At 44.8% G+C, this 19,121-nt stretch overlaps 1 protein-coding gene across 1 annotated transcript; it reads left to right on the forward strand.

Annotated features, from left to right (window-relative positions):
- Positions 1-2,613: 2,613 nt before the first annotated feature.
- Positions 2,614-17,509, forward strand: nwd1 (NACHT and WD repeat domain containing 1). The gene is made up of 16 exons (XM_039003083.1): positions 2,614-2,722; positions 7,208-7,504; positions 7,760-9,104; positions 9,561-9,764; positions 10,010-10,169; positions 11,049-11,166; positions 11,338-11,502; positions 11,836-12,033; positions 12,224-12,346; positions 12,486-12,691; positions 14,991-15,089; positions 15,607-15,820; positions 16,152-16,528; positions 16,651-16,827; positions 16,932-17,037; positions 17,202-17,509. Exons 1-16 carry the CDS (start codon positions 2,614-2,616, stop codon positions 17,507-17,509), a joined length of 4,206 nt encoding a protein of 1,401 aa, XP_038859011.1.
- The last annotated feature ends 1,612 nt before the right edge of the window (positions 17,510-19,121 follow it).

Genomic DNA, 19,121 nt, shown 5'->3' on the forward strand with positions numbered 1-19,121 from the left:
ATTGTATGATTTTTAAGTAATTAATTTGCATTTTATTGCATGACATAAGTATTTGATCACCTACCAACCAGTAAGAATTCCGGCTCTCACAGACCTGTTAGTTTTTCTTTAATAAGCCCTCCTGTTCTCCACTCATTACCTGTATTAACTGCACCTGTTTGAGCTCGTTACCTGTATAAAAGACACCTGTCCACACGCAATCAAACAGACTCCAACCTCTCCACAATGGCCAAGACCAGAGAGCTGTGTAAGGACATCAGGGGTAAATTGTAGACCTGCACAAGGCTGGGATGGGCTACAGGACAATAGGCAAGCAGCTTGGTGAGAAGGCAACAACTGTTGGCACAATTATTAGAAAATGGAAGAAGTTCAAGATGACGGTCAATCACTCTCGGTCTGGGGCTCCATGCAAGATCTCACTTCGTGGGGCATCAATGATCATGAAGAAGGTGAGGGATCAGCCCAGAACTACACGGCAGGACCTGGTCAATGACCTGAAGAGAGCTGGGACCACAGTCTCAAAGAAAACCATTAGTAACACACTACGCCGTCATGGATTAAAATCCTGCAGCGCACGCAAGGTCCCCCTGCTCAAGCCAGCGCATGTCCAGGCCCGTCTGAAGTTTGCCAATGACCATCTGGATGATCCAGATGAGGAATGGGAGAAGGTCATGTGGTCTGATGAGACAAAAATAGAGCTTTTGGGTCTAAACTCCACTCGCCGTGTTTGGAGGAAGAAGGATGAGTACAACCCCAAGAACACCATCCCAACCTTGACGCATGAAGGAGGAAACATCATTCTTTGGGGATGCTTTTCTGCAAAGGGGACAGGACGACTGCACCGTATTGAGGGGAGGATGGATGGGGCCATGTATCGCGAGATCTTGGCCAACAACCTCCTTCCCTCAGTAAGAGCATTGAAGATGGGTCGTGGCTGTATTCCGTATTGCCCAGCGACAGCCCCGAAACCTGAAGGATCTGGAGAAGGTCTGTATGGAGGAGTGGGCCAAAATCCCTGCTGCAGTGTGTGCAAACCTGGTCAAGAACTACAGGAAACGTATGATCTCTGTAATTGCAAACAAAGGTTTCTGTACCAAATATTAAGTTCTGCTTTTCTGATGTATCAAATACTTATGTCATGCAATAAAATGCAAATTAATTACTTAAAAATCATACAATGTGATTTTCTGGATTTTTGTTTTAGATTCCGTCTCTCACAGTTGAAGTGTACCTATGATACAAATTACAGACCTCTACATGCTTTGTAAGTAGGAAAACCTGCAGAATCGGCAGTGTATCAAATACTTGTTCTCCCCACTGTAAGTATAACCTCGTATTACAAAGATTTTGTTAGGTGTTTTGTTAGGTGTTTTATCTTGCACTACCAGGAATATTGTCACAGATGTTGTTGCCAGTCCTAGCCAGAGGCAAACTCAGGCTTGACTCACTTTATAAGCTCTGTAGTTAAATACCCTGATGATCAAATGAACTCCAGGGATATTCCTGTCGTGTTCTGAGGATTCCGCTTGGCAAAATGGAGCCAGTGTCAAAACAGCTTAAGGGTAGTACAGTACTGGGGAACAAACATGATGTATGGTCAGGGTAATGAGCTGGAATGCCTAGTCATTCTGAAAATTAAGTACATTAATACAATATCTCTAACTTGTTTGAGAGGCAAGCAACTATAACCAGGTTATACTTCTGTATAAAGCTTTTCTGAAATATCTTATTTCTATAAAGTATAAATAATGGGATATTACAGAGAAGCTTCATAAAGCATTAAATAAATGTTATGCATAAGTATAATCCAAAGCTACCCTTGTTGCAGAATATTCTTAAGTGTCCCACGATAAAATAAAAGCTCAGTTTTGGAGGTATATGATAATTGATTTGTTTAGTGGCATCAAGCCCATCAGCTCCTAAAAGTGCTTGGTGAATGCTACAGTCTGATAAGTTGAAACCAATGACTGTATATATTAAAACACTCTATTAGTCTCGCCCCTTCTCCCCCATGTCATTAAAGGTGAGCCTCAGCTGCAAGGCAACAGCCAACTCCCTCTTCTCCTTTCCTTACCCTAAGGGACCTCCAGTCCAAGGAAGGCACCATTTGTAAACAAAGGCCCTGCTCCAATACTTTGAAAGGGCATCCTACCTTCCTCCCCTCAATGCAATCACTCATCAGACTGGGTGGGGGAGAGCTATTTAGAAAAACCTTGGCTTTTACCTACCCACTAGTGTTACACCAGTGATTACCTCAAGGAAAAGAGGAACGAAGGGTGCAATTTGAAAGTATTTGAACAGGGCCAAAGGTTGTCTTGGAGAGCTTGATCTCCAAGGATATGACAAATAGGATTCAACGGGAGAGGGGAAAAAACGTTCAGCTGTGTATCTCCATCTAATTTCATTTTGCAACATGAGGCACAAGGAACAAGGGGCAATTGGATTGGATTCTTAAATAATTATCTAAAAACTAACAAGTACATGCTTACAGTCAGAATAGATAAGTCTGCTCACATGCTTCTCTGATTACTTTTGGAAGCTGAGCAATTATTGTGGGTCATTGTGAGATGAGAGGGAGGTTTTAACCTGGGACAGTGCTAGGTGAGGAGGACCATGGCATCGCCAAGAGGAGCACTCATGGAGGTGCTCAGAGGCCAGTCAACTGAAGGACTGAAGCTCAGGTCCAACGTGGTCCGAGTCTTTGTCAGCTCCACATTTACAGGTGGGTGTATTTTCATGACGGCATGGGCTCAGTATTTTCATAATGGTATGGGTTCAGTATTTTCATTGTAATACGGGCTCAGCCTCACTTTATAACACAAGGCATATACAGTTGCGGCCAAATATATTGGCACCCTTGCACATAAATAATTTCCTATTTCTTCTAAAATAAGTTGAAATTGAAGAAAACCTTTGGTCCCCACACCTTATTGGATTTTCAACATTGCATAACCAATTTTATTTTTGTAAACTTAAAATAGAAAAAGAAGACAAATGGCATTGACAAAATGATTGGCACCCCGGAGCTAGTATTTGGTTGCACAGCCTTTGGCCAAGATAACTTCAGACAAACTTCTTGTAGCCATCAATGAGCTTGTGGCACCTTTCCACGGATTTTTCCATATTTGAGGGGTACCCTCCACCAGCTGCCATTTTCAGCTCTTGCTAGATCTGGCCACACCAGAACAGTCCAGCATCTCTTATTGAACCCTTTTTGATGTGTGCTTCCTGGAGATGGTTCATTATGAAACACGGGACTGCTCTGGAGTGGCCATCGAAGAGTCCGGATCAGATTATTATAATATATTTTTTTAACCTTTTATTTATACAGGTTTTTCCTCATTGAGATAACATCTCTTTTTCAAGAGAGACCTGGTCCAATAGCAACAGGGGGAACAAAGCTTCAGACAAAACAACTTACATACACTAACACAACATGAAACAAAACTATACACACACAGTACAACAATTACATATTACGTTAAAAAACAAATGTCTCGACTAAAAAACAGTTGTCCTAAAGACAATTACACTCTTCTATGATATTTACATCGATCAAGTGTTTAATCTTCACCAACAACACTAGATCATCAAATTTTTAAATGTTCAGGAGAGAGTTCCAGGACCTGAGTAACTAAAACTATTTCTACCAAAACCTGTTCTAATTCCTGGTCCTGTTAAAAGCAAATGACAATGGGACCGTAATTTATATTTATTTACCGACCTGATCAAAAAAGAACAGAGAAAATTGTATTTTACTCAATATGGCCTTATAAATCAGTGTATACCAGTGTTTAAGCCTACGCAAGGCCAATGACGACGAGCCATCAGTACTGTAGAGATCACAATGATTTGTAAGACGTTTTTGATTTGTAATGAACCTGAGGGCCGCATGATATACCGAATCAAGTGCTCTCAGGGTAGTGGTTGAGGCCTGCATATATATATATACAGTGGGGCAAAAAGTATTTAGTCAGCCACCAATTGTGCAAGTTCTCCCACTTAAAAAGATGAGAGAGGCCTGTAATTTTCATCATAGGTACACTCCAACTATGGAGAATTTGCAAATAAATTCATAAAAAATCCTACAATGTGATTTTCGGGATTTATTTTTCTCATTTTGTCTGTCATAGTTGAAGTGTACCTATGATGAAAATTACAGGCCTCTCTCATCTTTTTAAGTGGGAGAACTTGCACAATTGGTGGCTGACTAAATACTTTTTTGCCCCACTGTATATATATATATAACATCACTAAAATCTCAAACCGCCAGTAATGTACATAGTAGCAGCTCCTTCCTGGCCTCCAGAGAAAAACAACCCTTATGCCGGTAATAAAAATCTATTCTTAGCTTGAGCTTCCTTATCAAGTTCTCCACATGAACAGTGAAGCTCAGATTGTCATCAACCTACACACCCAAATATTTGTACACTTTGACTTGCTCTATAGTATGTCCAGCCAATGTAGCAATGACATGATTAGTAACATGCATTTTGTTTTACCTGAATTCAGAACCAGCTTTAAATCATACAGATTCTGTTGTATGATGTTAAATGCTCTTTGGGCATTTTCAAAAGCTAAAGATAAACTACTACCACTTGAATAAAGAACAGTATCATCTACATATAAATGAACATCTGCTGTTTCAATATAATCCCCAATGTTGTTGATATACAAAATGAACAACAGTGGGACAAAAATAGAACCTTGCAGAACACCTGAGCGCAACTCTATGGACTCAGATTCACAACCATCCGCCATTACACATTGTGTACGATTTGATAGGGAATTTATAAACCAATCTAGACCATGACCAGTAATTCCAAAACATTTTAACCTTTGCACTAACACAGCAGGGTCCACGGTGTCAAATGCCTTCGACAAATTAATAAAGACACGCAATGTAACTTCTTGTCAAGAACACAGTGGATGTCATTAAAAACATTTAATGTTGCTGAAACAGTGCTGTGGCCAGACCTAAGCTTGATTGCATTCCATTTAAGATGTTGTTTTCTTGGAAGTAGGCCTTCAGCTGCCTACTAAGGACTCCAGTACCTTTGACAGTACAGACAATGTTGATATGGGTCGATAGTTGTCAAGTAGCGAGGGATCTCCACCTTTCAGGAGAGGCAGTACAAAAGCAGATTTCCATAACTTGGGGATTTCCTTAACATCAAATGTGAGGTTAAAAATACATGTTAAGGGGGAGCAATGATGTCTACAGCTAGGTGTAGGAAACTGGGATCATCAGGGCCAGGGGATTTTTTCTTCTATCAATATCTTTCAGGGCTTTACGCACTTCTGAAACAGAGAAGGATGAAAAGAGAACCTGGCAACGGAGAGCACAGGGGTGTCAGGTAATTTCATAAGAGGCTCAATTATACCTTTTGACCTTCTCAAATAAACTGCCTGCATCTAGAAAATGCTGATGTAAGGCTGTCAGAGTGGAGGTTCTCTCAATTACAATCTGTGTGTCTACCAACAATTGTTTGGGAAGCTGTGTATCTTTTTTGCACTCCAAACCTTTCACTACTTGCCAAAATTTGGATGGATTATTTAAATTATCTGAAGTAGATTTCAGGTAGTGGTCTGCTTTCAATTTACGGATCATAGCCACACCCATATTTCGAAGACTTGAGCTGAGCTGAAAACAGCAGTTGAAGGGTATCCCTCAAACATTGAAGAATTAAAGCACATTGCTGCTGAAAGTGGGCAAATATGCCAGTAGACAGGTGCAGCAAGTTCATTGGTAGCTCCAAACAGCATTTGGTTGGTAGTTATCTAGGCCAAAGGCTGTGCAACCAAATACAAGCTCCGGAGTGCCAATAACTTTCTCCATGCATTTATTTTCTAAATTAAAACTTAAGTTTACAAAAATACAATTGGTTCTGCAATGTTGAAAATCCAATAACAAGATGTGGAGACCGCTTTTTTCAATGGCAACTTATTTTCAAAGAAATAGGGAATAATTTAAGAAAAGTGCAAGGGTGCCAATATATTTGGCCGCAACTGAATTTATCAGAGATGTGATTATTCCTTATTTAGCAGATGCTACATCATCGCTACAACGGCCCAGCCATTGTATCTGTTTTGAAATAATCATATCCCTAATTTGTAGGGGCGCAACTTTGGTTTTAGAAGTTGGGAGGGACATAACAACCTACCCGACCGCTCAGAGGTGTCCGCATGGTCCTGAAGCACACCGTTGCCTCGTTTTGTATCACATTCCAAGTAAACTGGGGGGGACAAAAATGACATTTCAGAATGTGGGGTCCTGTCCCCAGTGAAAGTTGCGCCCCTGCTAATTTGTCATCTTTCAGTGAATAGCCTTGTGTTTAGTTTTGGGTAACACTGCAAACCTAGTGTGTTTTCTGACCTGATGTGACCGTTGGCAGATATGAGCAGTGAAAGGAATGCCTTATTGGACAAAACCTATCCTGAACTTCAAGCTTTTTGTCAGAGTCAGGGCTTAGTGTTTGAGGTGAGTAGCAGTACATTACGGGCCGCCATCAGACACATGTCAATTAATTCTAATTTCATATGAATTCAGAGATCATTATTCGGTGAAGTGTGATGTTAGTGTTGTTGGAGGAACTTTTGTATTTAGTTCTTTATCCCTGAAGGTTGTGGATATGAGATGGGGTCTCCAGGATGCAATTGCTGTGGACCACATGACCACAGAACTGTGTCTTCAGGAAATCGAGGCTTGCAAGAAAGTATCCGTAGGACCAAGTTTCATTGTAAGTGTTGTTCAATACTGTTCCTCTAGCACAGGGGTCCAACTCCGATCCTGGAGAGCTACAGGCTTTTCTTCTAACCCATGACATGAAATAACTGTTGCCCAGACTGAAGACTGATCATTTGAAACCAGTATCCCAACATTTGTTCTACGTTGGTTCAATGTAATTCCATTGAAATGATGCGCAAACAATGTTGATCCAACCAGTGTACCCAGTGGGATGTAAGTGCTGTCTGCTGTGCTGGATCAAAAACCTGCACACCTACTAGCTCGCCAGGACAGGAGTTGGAGAACCCTGCACAAATGTTAATTGGCTCTTCTTTTCCTTGAATTCAATGGTTCTTGAAATATATAATTCCAGCAGGGTGTTATGTGTTTTGATTTCATTTGATTCGATATGTCTCCTTGTTCTCAAGGCTCTGCTGGGGAACCGGTATGGCCACCGCCCTATCCCCCGTGTCCTCCCAGGAAAACAATTTGAGGTGCTGCTGTCCAAGCTACCACAGGACCAAGTGGGGCTTCTCCACCAATGGTTCAGGAAAGACAACAATGCTGTTCCGCCCGTCTACGTTCTTCAGCCAATCACAACTCTGTTGCCCCACTACAATGACCTTCAGCCTGAGAGAAGGCCGCTGCAGGATGACAGTGTCATTTCCTGGCGCTACACAGAGGCTCGATTATTGCAGCTCCTACGCACTGCGGCCGTGCAGGCTGAAGAAGACGGGGATATAACTGTAGAACAAAAACACCAGTTCTTCAAATCTGGTCAGAGCTTGCCAATGTCTTGGACCAGTCATGTTAGAATAGGAGCGAGCTAAAAACCTGTTATGTTCTGCCTTGTGATGTGTAGACAAGTGTTGCTAGATTCAGTCTTGGTGGCTTTCTAGTTACATTTCCACTTAAACTACTATTTATTCGCAATGACTTGGTAGCTTATTTGCTCATTAGTTGTATCTTATTGTAGAAAATCCACATTTTGTAGAACCAATCAACCCATTTTCTGGTGTTCTCCCTCCATAGTGGCGGAGCATGAGATAGAGGAGGGTCTGCGAATGCCAGATGGGGACGAGAGCGAGCCCTCCGCCATCCTCTTCGTGCGGGAGCTACCTCACTTGCGTAAGAAGGACGGCCTGAAGCGGCTGGCCCAGTACATGGATGTGACGGCTGATGGCCTGCTGGATACCGAGGCTCAGGACCTCCTCTCAGGCCTCAAGTCGCGTCTCTTCACTGCCTCGCCGGGCATCCTCAACCTGCACAGTGTGGAGTTGTGCAAGGGAGCCATCGAGCCCAGCTGCAAGGAGCATGCCCAGTACCTGGAGAGCCTCTGCGAGCAGCTCGTGTCCCAGACGAAGGCCCGCATTGCCAGGAGGGTTGGTGCTGGTTCGTCAGTGGAGGCTGGTGCAGTGATGACGAATGGGGCAAGAGGAGGAGATGCAAGTCAGAGGAAGGGGGAAGAGGACAGAGGCTGGCTGCTCCAGGAGCTTAGTCACCACATGGCTTTGAGTGCCGGGAAGTGTTCGAGCGTGTTTCGCGGCAGGGAGGGGCTCCTTGGGAAGATCTGCCTGGCCATGTGGGAACACACCAACACCCGCCACGCGCCCCTGGTGGTGCATGGGCCACCGGGTGTGGGCAAGACAACGCTGCTCTGCAAGCTGGCACAGGAGATGCGTGGCCTCCTGGACCCCAGGGCTGTGGTGGTGCTCAGGTTGCTGGGGACGTCGGCAGAGAGCTCCGACCTGGGCCGTGTCCTCCAGAGTGTCTGTTTCCAGATCTGCTCTGTGTTCAGTTTGTCGCCTCCCACCCCAATAACAGCACACACGCGTGAGGACCTGGTGAGGTTTTTCCATGGCCTTCTAGCTGAGGTGTCGGAGCGAGGAGACACACTTCTTCTCATACTAGACTCCCTGGACCAATTGTCCTCGGCCACCCAGGGCCAGAAACTCCACTGGCTACCCAAAGACATCCCCCCCAATGTCCATTTGGTGGTGTCCACCGCAGACACAGGCTCTCCAGTTTTGGCTAACCTTCGGAGAACAGTCGAGGTGCCGGGAAATTTCTTTGAAGTAGAACCCCTATCATGTGACCAGGGTAGAGAGATCATGGATGCCTACATGAGGGAAGCGCAACGAAGCCTGACTCCAGAACAGTGTGAAGTGGTACTGTGTAGCTTTCAGCTGAGTGGAAATCCTCTGCATCTGAAGCTACTGCTGGACATGGCCAGGCGATGGGCGTCCTATACCCCCGTGACTGACCTTGCCCTGAGCAGTAGTGCACAGGAAGTGATGTCACAGCTACTCCAGGCCCTTGAGGAGAGGCATGGGAAGCAACTGGTTGGCGCAGCTTTGGGATATATCGTCTCTGCTAGGTGAGGTGTTCGTGTACACACACAGATGCACAGTCCACAGGAGGCTTGTGAGGGGAGGACGGCTCATAATAGCTGGAATGGAGTGAATGGAATGGTATCAAACACATATGTTTGATGTGTTTGATTCCATTTATTTCCATTCCAGCCATTATTATGAGCATGTCCTCCACAATTAATGTGCCACAAGCCACCTGTGACGCACATACACATGCCCATACACACCTGGTGCATTAACCGACAATACAACATTGATATTTCAATCAATAGACCACTGGAATATCAAGTCAGAGTCATACTTTAACCTGCAGACAATCCATATGACAAATTCCCAGATCAAAAGCTGCCGTATTTCCCCCCCTTATCACAGGCTCATACATTGGGGTTAGAAATTAAAATCCATCCTTCTATTTATAATGATTTATTTTCCAAATGATTATTACTCATTCTGTTCTCCAGGGGTAGTCTATCAGAGGCAGAGCTGCGTGATATCTTGTCCCTTGATAACAATGTCCTGGCTGAAGTCTACCAGTACTGGCTTCCCCCCAACCACTCCCTCATCCGCCTCCCCCCTCTACTGTGGGTGCGCCTCAGGCACGACTTGGGAGAACTCCTCGTGGAGGGACAGGCCAATGGCGTCACGGTGCTCGACTTCCACCACAAGTAAAGATCCTCTCTATATATCTCAGCCAAACAGGTTTAGGGGCTGGTGTTCCAAACCCAGATTAAGCCAATTTCTTTTTGCTAAAAATCTATTTTAATCATGTAGATTTTCCATTGAGCATGCTTCCAGTTCAGTAGTAGGCCTAATCCATGTCCGGGAAACCGGACAATACTTCTTGTATTGATCTGCTTATGGCAGAACTTCCAATCCTGTACTTTGTCTGTGCAATTTAATATGGTAATAGGCTGTTGACTGAAACTGTGCGAGAGAGGTACCAGAGGTCAGAGCAGCAGGCTGACAGACACAGGGTCCTTGCTGAGTACTTCTTGGGTAGATGGAGCCAAGGCCTATTCAAAGCTGTCCTCCTACCTCCACTGACGACCACATTGGACGCTGACCGCAAGGTAACAGAATGATGGGATTTCAGTTCAGTTCCTATGATGACATAGAATGGCACCTCAAAGAACCCTTAGATGTGTTTTCAATAATAATTGGTGTACTCCTCTAGTCATTAGTGTAAAATACAAGGGTCAACTCAGATAGTCCTTGAAACCATTTTGTTAGCTATTTAGCAGCCTTATTGCTTGGGGGATAGAAGCTGTTCAGGAGCCTGTTGGTGTCAGACTTGATGCACCGGTACCGCTTGCCGTGCGGAAGCAGAGAGAACAGTCTATGGCTTGAGTGGCTGGAATCATTAACAATTTTCCTGGCATTCCTTTTACACTGCCTGATATAGAGGTCCAGGATGGCAGGGAGCTCAGCCCCAGTGATGTACTGGGCTGTCCGCACCACCCTCTGTAGCGCCATGCGGAAAAGGCCGTAGCACCTCAACAGAGTGCCGGCCATGATTTGCAAACCAAGTGCAAACTGATTTTACAGGTAGAATCGCGTGAAAATGTCTGCAGTCAGACCTCCACCAGGGTGGTCAACTAAAACAGACTTCCCCGAACAAACGGCAGATGAATGGTAGATCAACATTCGGGGCGGTGTGTGTGTGTGGTCCATTTGAGCTGGATAAAAGTCTCTGACCCTCAGGGCCTTTTTAGAGGGAGCACAATACAAAAAAAATATCACAGTAAATAAGAACTGAAACTAAGGAAGAAAAATTGATAGAGATGCACAAGAGGACATGTTTTCCACTTAATCAAATGGACGGCGCTTTTGATACTACCTTGAAGCTAACCGGATGTGTTTCCATAGTGAAAATGTTTCCGCGGGTTAGTTGTGTCGTGTTGAATCATTAACGTACACCTGTCTACTCTCTCCCCTGGCATGTTGCCAAGGTGCCCCCTCAGCCCCTGTGGTTCGCTGAAGGAGTGGCAAATGTCAAAAAGCTGCAGGAGCTGCCCTACCACCTCCTCCACGCAGGCCTCTGGGAGGAGCTGCGCCAGGAGGTCATTGGTAAGGCCACATGCCCCAAGTGCAAAAGTCAATGGTGGGAAGAGCCAATACTGGCAGACAGACTTGGCTGATTTGAATTCTCTTATTGTTGATGTCAGGAAGTTGTCTTACTGTGTATGATGATGTCATATTACGAAGTCTACCTTTAAGCTGCGACTCTTTGCCCCACAGGCAGTAGTGAGTGGCTGTACTGTAAGACTCTGACCTGTGGCGTGGCCAGTGTCATTGAGGACCTGACCCTCTGCACCGAGCTCATGGACTGCCCCGAGACTCAACTGATCCGAGACACTTTCATTCTCCTCAAGCCCACCCTGGACTTTCTAGATGGACAGATGGGTCAGATGAGTCAGGGGGGGGTTTTATCGTAGTCGAGTGTTACATGGTCAATTAATGCATGTTCTGTTTGGTTTAAATCTGTCCGGTTTCAGATAAAGTAGCTGGATCCCTATTTCACATATTTATGAGCGATGCAACAAAAAAATAATTCATAGATCAAAAGAGAATGAGTGCTAACTGTAGGGTAGGTTATTGATGATTCTAGTCCCTCTGGCTTGGAACCAAAAACATTGACATTATACTTGGTTGGGTGATACTGTATCAGGAGAGCCTTCTCTTCACACTGTCTCACCAACCATCTCACTCCGTTCTAATACTGTTTCCTCTCCAAAGACCCCTCCCTCTTCTACACAGAGGTCTTGGCCAGGCTCCACTCCTTCGCTGAGATGTACCCTTCACTGATAGGACGACTCTGCTGCCAGTGTCACGACTGGCTCTCGTGCTGTCCCGACCCCATCCTTGTCCCCAAGTGCGCCTTCCTCCAGCCTCCAGGGGGAGCGCTAAAGACAACGCTCGCTGGTTTCCAGAAAGGTTTGTACACGTAGTGTAGGATTCGCCTGTTCATTGCAATTGAGCCCGGTAGTAGGATGAAGTAGCCACCAGATGCTGATCTAAGGTCAGTCTGTATTTCATATCTCCAATGGTTAAAGTTAGGATATGGCATGGGTAAGCTGATCTTACATCTGTGCTTAAGGACAGCTTCTTGTCTGTCTGTCTGAAGGGATCACAGCTCTGGATATTTGCCCAGAGAGAGGGATCCTGCTGGCAGGCTCAGAGGACGGGAAGGTGATTGCCTGGGACCTCAATGATCTAGAGGTCATCCAAACCTTAGTGGGACACACAGGTGAGGGTGAGGGTGTGTGTGTGCGTGTATTTCTAAGGAAAGGTATTTGAGTTTGTAATTAATCACTGTCAAGCGTATCCACATTCTGCTTATTCTTGCAAAATCTTTCTCTGTGTGTCTACTTATTTATGCTCCTCAGCTAAGGTGCTATCCGTGAGAGTGATTGACAGCGGCGCTCACTGTCTCTCATTGGCTGCTGATGGGAGTCTGAGGAAGTGGAGCCTGCTGAGTGGCAGGCAGCTGTACTGTACCCAGGAGGCGGTGTCCATTAACTCCTTACCTTCCACCACACACATCCATGTGTCTGAGGAGAGGGCGCTTGTCTTCACCCACTCTGGAGGCCAAGTATGACATACATGTGAAGGGGTTAATTGTCTCCTATCAAATACATTTTCTTTGAGGAATTTTCCTTCAAATGCATCTTTTCAATCATTCTGTTTCCAACCTTTTTTATATTTACAGTATGTACTCCCCAAAAATATTATCATCTGCCCTTTAACCGAAGTAACGCTTCTGCTTTACCTGCAGGTGAAAGTATGGCATCTTAACACAACAGAACTACTCTTCCAAGTCAAAGATACCGGTGTCTCCATTATTCTTGGATTTTTGAACGGAATGGTCGTCTCCCTCTCAGACGGAGGACTTGTCACATTTTCCCACCCCTCCGCCGAGGACAAGACAGCGCAGATACATTTGGAAAAATCTTCACATAGGTTGACCCTGACGGCAACCCTTACACTGCAAAAACATGGCCGACTACTTATAGCATCAAAGGAGGGCTTCCTATATCAGGTACAAATTGTCGAAACATGTCCTGTAGGAGGATGATTCAATTTCCTATAGAAAGACTGTATTTCTGATTTTAATGGCATAATTGGTTTCTCATCGCATTCTGTTCGACCATCTGTCATTTGTAGGTTTCCAGCACTGAACAGGACAGACAGTCACAGTGGACTCTGAGACAGACAGTCACAGAGCTTCCAGTCTGTGCAACCTTCCTCTCCGCCTCAGATGACGAAAGGATACTTTTGGCAGGTAGCAGTACTACAGTACAGGAGGACCTTAGTGTCAATGCCATTCATGGGGTTCCTCCTATGTAGCCTACCTCTGTGTCTCTATGGTTCAGTGGGTTGGAGTAGAGTTTCATTCCCATATGGGCCACATACAGTGCATTCGGTAAGTATTCAGACCCCTTTACTTTTTCCACATTTTGATACAATACAGCCTTATTCTAAAATGGATTTAAATCGTTTTTTTCCCTCATCGATCTACACACAATACACCATAATGACAAAACAAAAACAGTTTTTTTGAAATGTTTGCAAGTGTGTGGCTGTGTGCTTAGGGTCGTTGTCCTGTTGGAAGGTGAACCTTCACCCCAGTCTGAGATCCTAAACACTCTGGTGCTGGTTTTCATCAAGGATCTCTCTGTACTTTGCTCCATTCATCTTTCCCTTGATCCTGACAAGTCTCCCGGTCCCGTCTGCTGAAAAACATCCCCACAGCATGATGCTTCCACCACCATGCTTCACTGTAGGGATGGTGGCAGGTTTCCTCCAGAAATGACACTGGGCATTCAGGCCGAAAAGTTCAATCTTGGTTTCATCACACCAGAGAATCTTGTTTCTCATGGTCAGTGTCCTTTAGGTGCTTTTTGGCAAACGTGCCTTTTACTGAGGAGTGGCTTCCGTCTGGCCACTTTACCATAAAGATTGGTAGAGTGCTGCAGAGATGGTTGTCCTTCTGGAAGGTTCTGCCATCTCCACAGAGGAACTCAGGAGCTCTTTCAGAGTGACGGGTTCTTGGTCATCTCACTGACCAAGGCCCTTCTCCCCCGATTGCTCAGTTTGGCCGGGCGGCCAGCTCTAGGAAGAGTCTTGGTGGTTCCAAGCTTCTTCCATTTAAGAATGTTGGATGCCATTTTGTTCTTGGGGACCATCAATGCTGCAGAAATATTTGTGTACCCTTCCCAAGATCTGCGCCTTGACACAATCCTGTCTCGAAGCTCTACGGACAATTCCTTCGACCTCATGGCTTGGTTTCTGCTCTGACATGCACTGTCAGCGGTGGGACTTTATATAGATAGGTGTGTGCCTTTCCAAGTCATGTCAAATCAATTGAATTTACCACAGGTGGACTCCAATGAAGTTGTAGAAACGTCTCAAAGATGAAACAGGATGCACCTGAGCTCAATTTTGAGTCTCATAGCAAAGGGTCTGAATACTTATGTAAATAAGGTATTTCTTTTTTTTTTAAATATAAATTAGCAAAAATGTCTAACCTGTTTTCGCTTTGTCATTATGGGGTATTGTGTGTAGATTGATGAGAAAAAAAACATAAGGAATCCATTTTAGAATAAGGTTGTAACGTAACAAAATGTGGAAAAAGTCAAGGGGTCTGAATACTTTCCGAATGCACTGTATAGCCTGGTCCTAGATCAGTTCATGCTGTCTTGCTGACTTTTTGACTATGGGAATTAGCAAGACAGCACAAACAGATCTGGGACCAGGCTAGGCCACATATACTGAATGTGTTTAACTGTAAAAGTGTCTGGCAAATGACTATTATATACAGTAATATTCATATCATTACAGGCTGTGAGAGGACACTGGTCCTTTTCCATAGAGAGTCCGACTGTGTCCAGAGCTTCCTGGATCTGCACCATGAGGACACGGTGTTGTGTGCCTGTGTGTCGAGCGACAGCAGAGTGGTCGTCTCGGGCTCTGAGGACCAGACAATACGGGTCAGTACTGGTTTATTGGTACACATGAAAATGATGCACTTGTATACAACTTGTTTCTAGACTGTAATGTACTTATTCATATAGATGGCAAGTCACATACTGGGCTTATTCAAAGAAGTCACTTGTTCCCAATGACGAACTTTGACCCAAATATCTTGATCCCAGATCTGTTTGTGCGTTTTTGCCAACTTCTATGGTCATTGGTATAGCTGCAACGTTGATGAAACATCCCTAGATAATGTGGCCTTGTGAAATCCTACGCTTCTAAATTGTGCCCCAAATATACACTGAGTGTATTGAGTTGCATCGCCAACGCTTCCCACAGTTGTGTCAAGTTGGCTGGATGTCCTTTGGGTGGTGGATCATTCTTGATACACACGGGAAACTGTTGAGCGTGAAAAACACAGCAGCGTTGCAGATCTTGACACAAACCGGTGCGCCTGGCACCTACTAGTTGGCAAGACGGCACAAACAGATCTGGGACCAGGTTAACATTGATCCGCTCTGCTTTTTACAGGTGTGGTCTATAACCACGGGAAACCTCCTTGACTCTTTCCTTGGCATGGATGCCCCTGTCACCACTCTGGCTCTGTATGAGGGCACTGTCGTCTCCGCCTCCTCCTCAGCCTACTACCTGAAGCTGTGGCATCTGCCCTCACCCAACGACCCTCAGCAGAGACCCAAAGGCTGTATTCCAGCCGGATGCCCTCAGGTTGCCCTCACTAAAGATGGTGACACGGTGTACTATGTTAGAAACATAGGCCAGAAAGAAGTGATTACATGGAATTGTCACACAGGTAAAAATACATATGTGCACCTTATGTTTGGGTGAAAAGTATGAACTACGTGAAAATTGTCAAGCAAAAGTTCATAGGGATATATTTATCATAGAGAAAGAATAAGAAATAATGTTACAAATGGGAGTGTATAATGTGAACCTAGAGGGGCTAACGGACATGTCTCATTGTATGTTTTCAATATCCACGTGCAACACGGAGAATAATTGCTTGCATTTGACAATGGGGGTTCTGTTAAAGAGAATCTCTCTCCTGTTTGTCTCAGGCTCTTCCACTGACACCATGGCCGTCTCTGCTGAGGTGTGCTGCCTAGAGCTGGCCCAGCACAATAAACTCCTCTTCTGTGGCCTCACGACTGGCACGGTCCTCATCTACCCCCTAGCCTTCCCCAAAGAGACCCTGTGCATCCCACCTCCTGAGACCCTGCCCACGGTGCGCTGCATGGCCATCGGCGGCCAGGAGAAGCACATGGCCGTGGCCTACGAGGACTCAGTGTGTCTGTTCGAGATCACGGCCAGGGACAGTTTCCCCAGCGTGGAGGGGCCCGCCGCGAGGTTTGCCCTCTCCCTGCTCCACTCGCCCGTCTCCTCCATGGCCCTGCTCCCAGACTGTAGGCTGCTGTATGGGACGGCCTGCGGGGAGGTCTGTAGCATGATTGGCCTACGTTACCCATAATGCTCTGTAGGCCTACAAGATATTTGGTTTTAACTTAGTAAAGATGTTGCTGAAGCTAACATTGTGTTCTGTCTCCTTATTAATATAAGGTCACCATGTACGACTTCAAGTCCACCTCAACCGCCACCCTGGATGGCCACCGCAGCAGGGTCAACTGCGTGACGACCAGCAACTGGGGGACGCACGCCCTGGTGGGCTCAGAGGACGCCGTGCAGAGGCTGTGGGGGCTGACCCCCCTGGTGCTGGATCACACCATGGAGTACAAGGTCAGAGGTTAAAGGTCAACGGTCTAGTCAGGGAGAATCTATTTTTCAGACACACCTCAGATTGACTCATTGACATAAATGTGTTTGTACCTTTTGAAATACAGGGGTTCTTGTTTGAAGGGGTTCTCTGTGCAGCGTTCTCTGAGAGTGACAAGCACGTCTTCACTGGATCACAGGATAGAACTATTAAAGTCTGGGATGTTGCTAGTGGTATGTGCTCACTACATTTCTCTATTTGAGTTTTTTTGAGAATTTTACATTGTTTACTGCTATTAGGAATAAATGTTGCTCGCTACTATTTCAAACCATATCTCAAACCCATATTGGTATACACAAATGAACACTAAATATTGTGTATCCTTTTTTTGTCCCAGGGAGTCTGTTATTTGTCCAGTATGTCTACGCTCCTGTCACCAAAATGTTGACCTACAGGAATGGCTTCGTGGCAATTTCCCAGCTGGGCTACGTCATCAAGGAAGGATTCCGCTGTCCGGATGACGTCTGTCCGGAATACAACCCACTCCGGAACATCAACGCACACTACAGGGTCACGTCCCGGCAGAAGAGTGCAGACAGCCCTCACAGCGTCATCACAAAGATCCCTGAGTACAATCCTGCTCAGTTTAACTTCATGGCCCTGATGCTCAAGAGCAAACCCTCTCACTCATGCCAACTGTTGTAAGGAAACTGACATAACATAACAGACATAGTGTCAATTGTAGAGATCTAGCGTCATATAAGGTGTGCTGCTACTGTATACAGTAAGTTGAGTTCAGTTTCCCACACTGAATTATATGAAAATAGGGGCTATGTATGTCAGCTCAATTCACTTGCTTTAAATCAGCTATGCACATTACTTATTATAAATCATTCTGTGAAATGTAGGGATTTGTATTAGCATATGTTCATCACATGGCACGTAGAGATGACATATATACAAACTGTTACAAAATGCCGTGATTATGTGTTAAAGCATCAATATATAGAACATTTAAGGGCTAGTTGCTGTACAAAGCACACATATACACTGAGTGTACAAAACATTAGGAACACCTGCTCCTTCAATGACAGACTGACCAGGTTAATCCAGGTGAAAGCTATGATTCCTTATTGATGTCACTTGCTAAATCCACTTCTCATGGAAATTACCACCAGGGACTCAGTCAAACATTAAATTACTCATTCTTTATTATCAGCAAGCTGGAGAGGTTCCAACCAACTTAATGCACCATAGTACACGTTGGTCGGGAGATCTGCCGGGGCAGTCCCCTTAGTTCTCTTATAGTTATATTTGCATGATTTAGCTTATTCATAATTAATTCATCATTAACGTTTGGTTCATGCATGTGACCGACCAATACCTCACAAGGCTTCTTCTCGCCAAGCTAAGACCTTGAAACTGAGATACCCCTTTCGGTTCTCAAAGCATGTTCTGATTGCTTATACTGATTTTGAGGATTCTTCCCAGGCACGATCAATCAGTCAAATTGGTTCTTAGAAAAGCACAAACCATAAAATGTTCCTTCACACACTTAAATCAGTGTGGATGAAGGGGAGGAGAGAGGTTATATAAGGATTTTTAAGCCTTGAGACATGGATTGTGTATGTGTGCCATTGAGGGTGAATGGGCAAGACAGAAGATTGTCTTGCCTTTGAACGGGGTATGGTAGTAGGTGCCAAGCTCACTGGTGTGAGGGTGTCAAGAACTGCAAAATTACTGTTTTTTTCATGCTCAACAGTTTCCTGTGTGTATCGAGAATGGTCCACCACCCAAAGGACATCCAGCCAACTTGACACAACTGTGGGAAGCATTGGCGTCAACATGGGCCAGCATCCCTGTGAAATGCTTTTGACACCTTGTAGAGTCCATTCCCCGACAAATTGAGGCTGTTCTGAGGGCAAAAGGGGGTGTCTCTCAATATTAGGAAGGTGTTCCTAATGTTTTGTATACTCTGTGTAGAAAGGTTCATATATTGTAGAATGCTAAAATAAAATAATCTGACATTTCCTGTTGCTGGAAATCATATATTTAATAATTCATGTCTTTGCCTTCCGGCTTGCAATGAAAAACCCAGCGACAATTAAAATCTGAGTTTCAATAACATACAAAAATCAAGGTGTACCACACAGTGCTCTCTTGAACAACCTTTTGACATTAAAGTACAGAGATTCACAGTGTGTACAGACTACTTCTGTTCAAAGTTGTTGGTAAACAACTCCAATGGACCAAGAGGAGGGCCCTCTCATTTGTTATTGAAGTCCCAGGAACAGGGTACCAAACATTGCTCTCTAGT

This window comes from Salvelinus namaycush, chromosome 10 (assembly GCF_016432855.1).
Source record: "Salvelinus namaycush isolate Seneca chromosome 10, SaNama_1.0, whole genome shotgun sequence".
Classification (NCBI taxonomy): domain Eukaryota; kingdom Metazoa; phylum Chordata; class Actinopteri; order Salmoniformes; family Salmonidae; genus Salvelinus; species Salvelinus namaycush.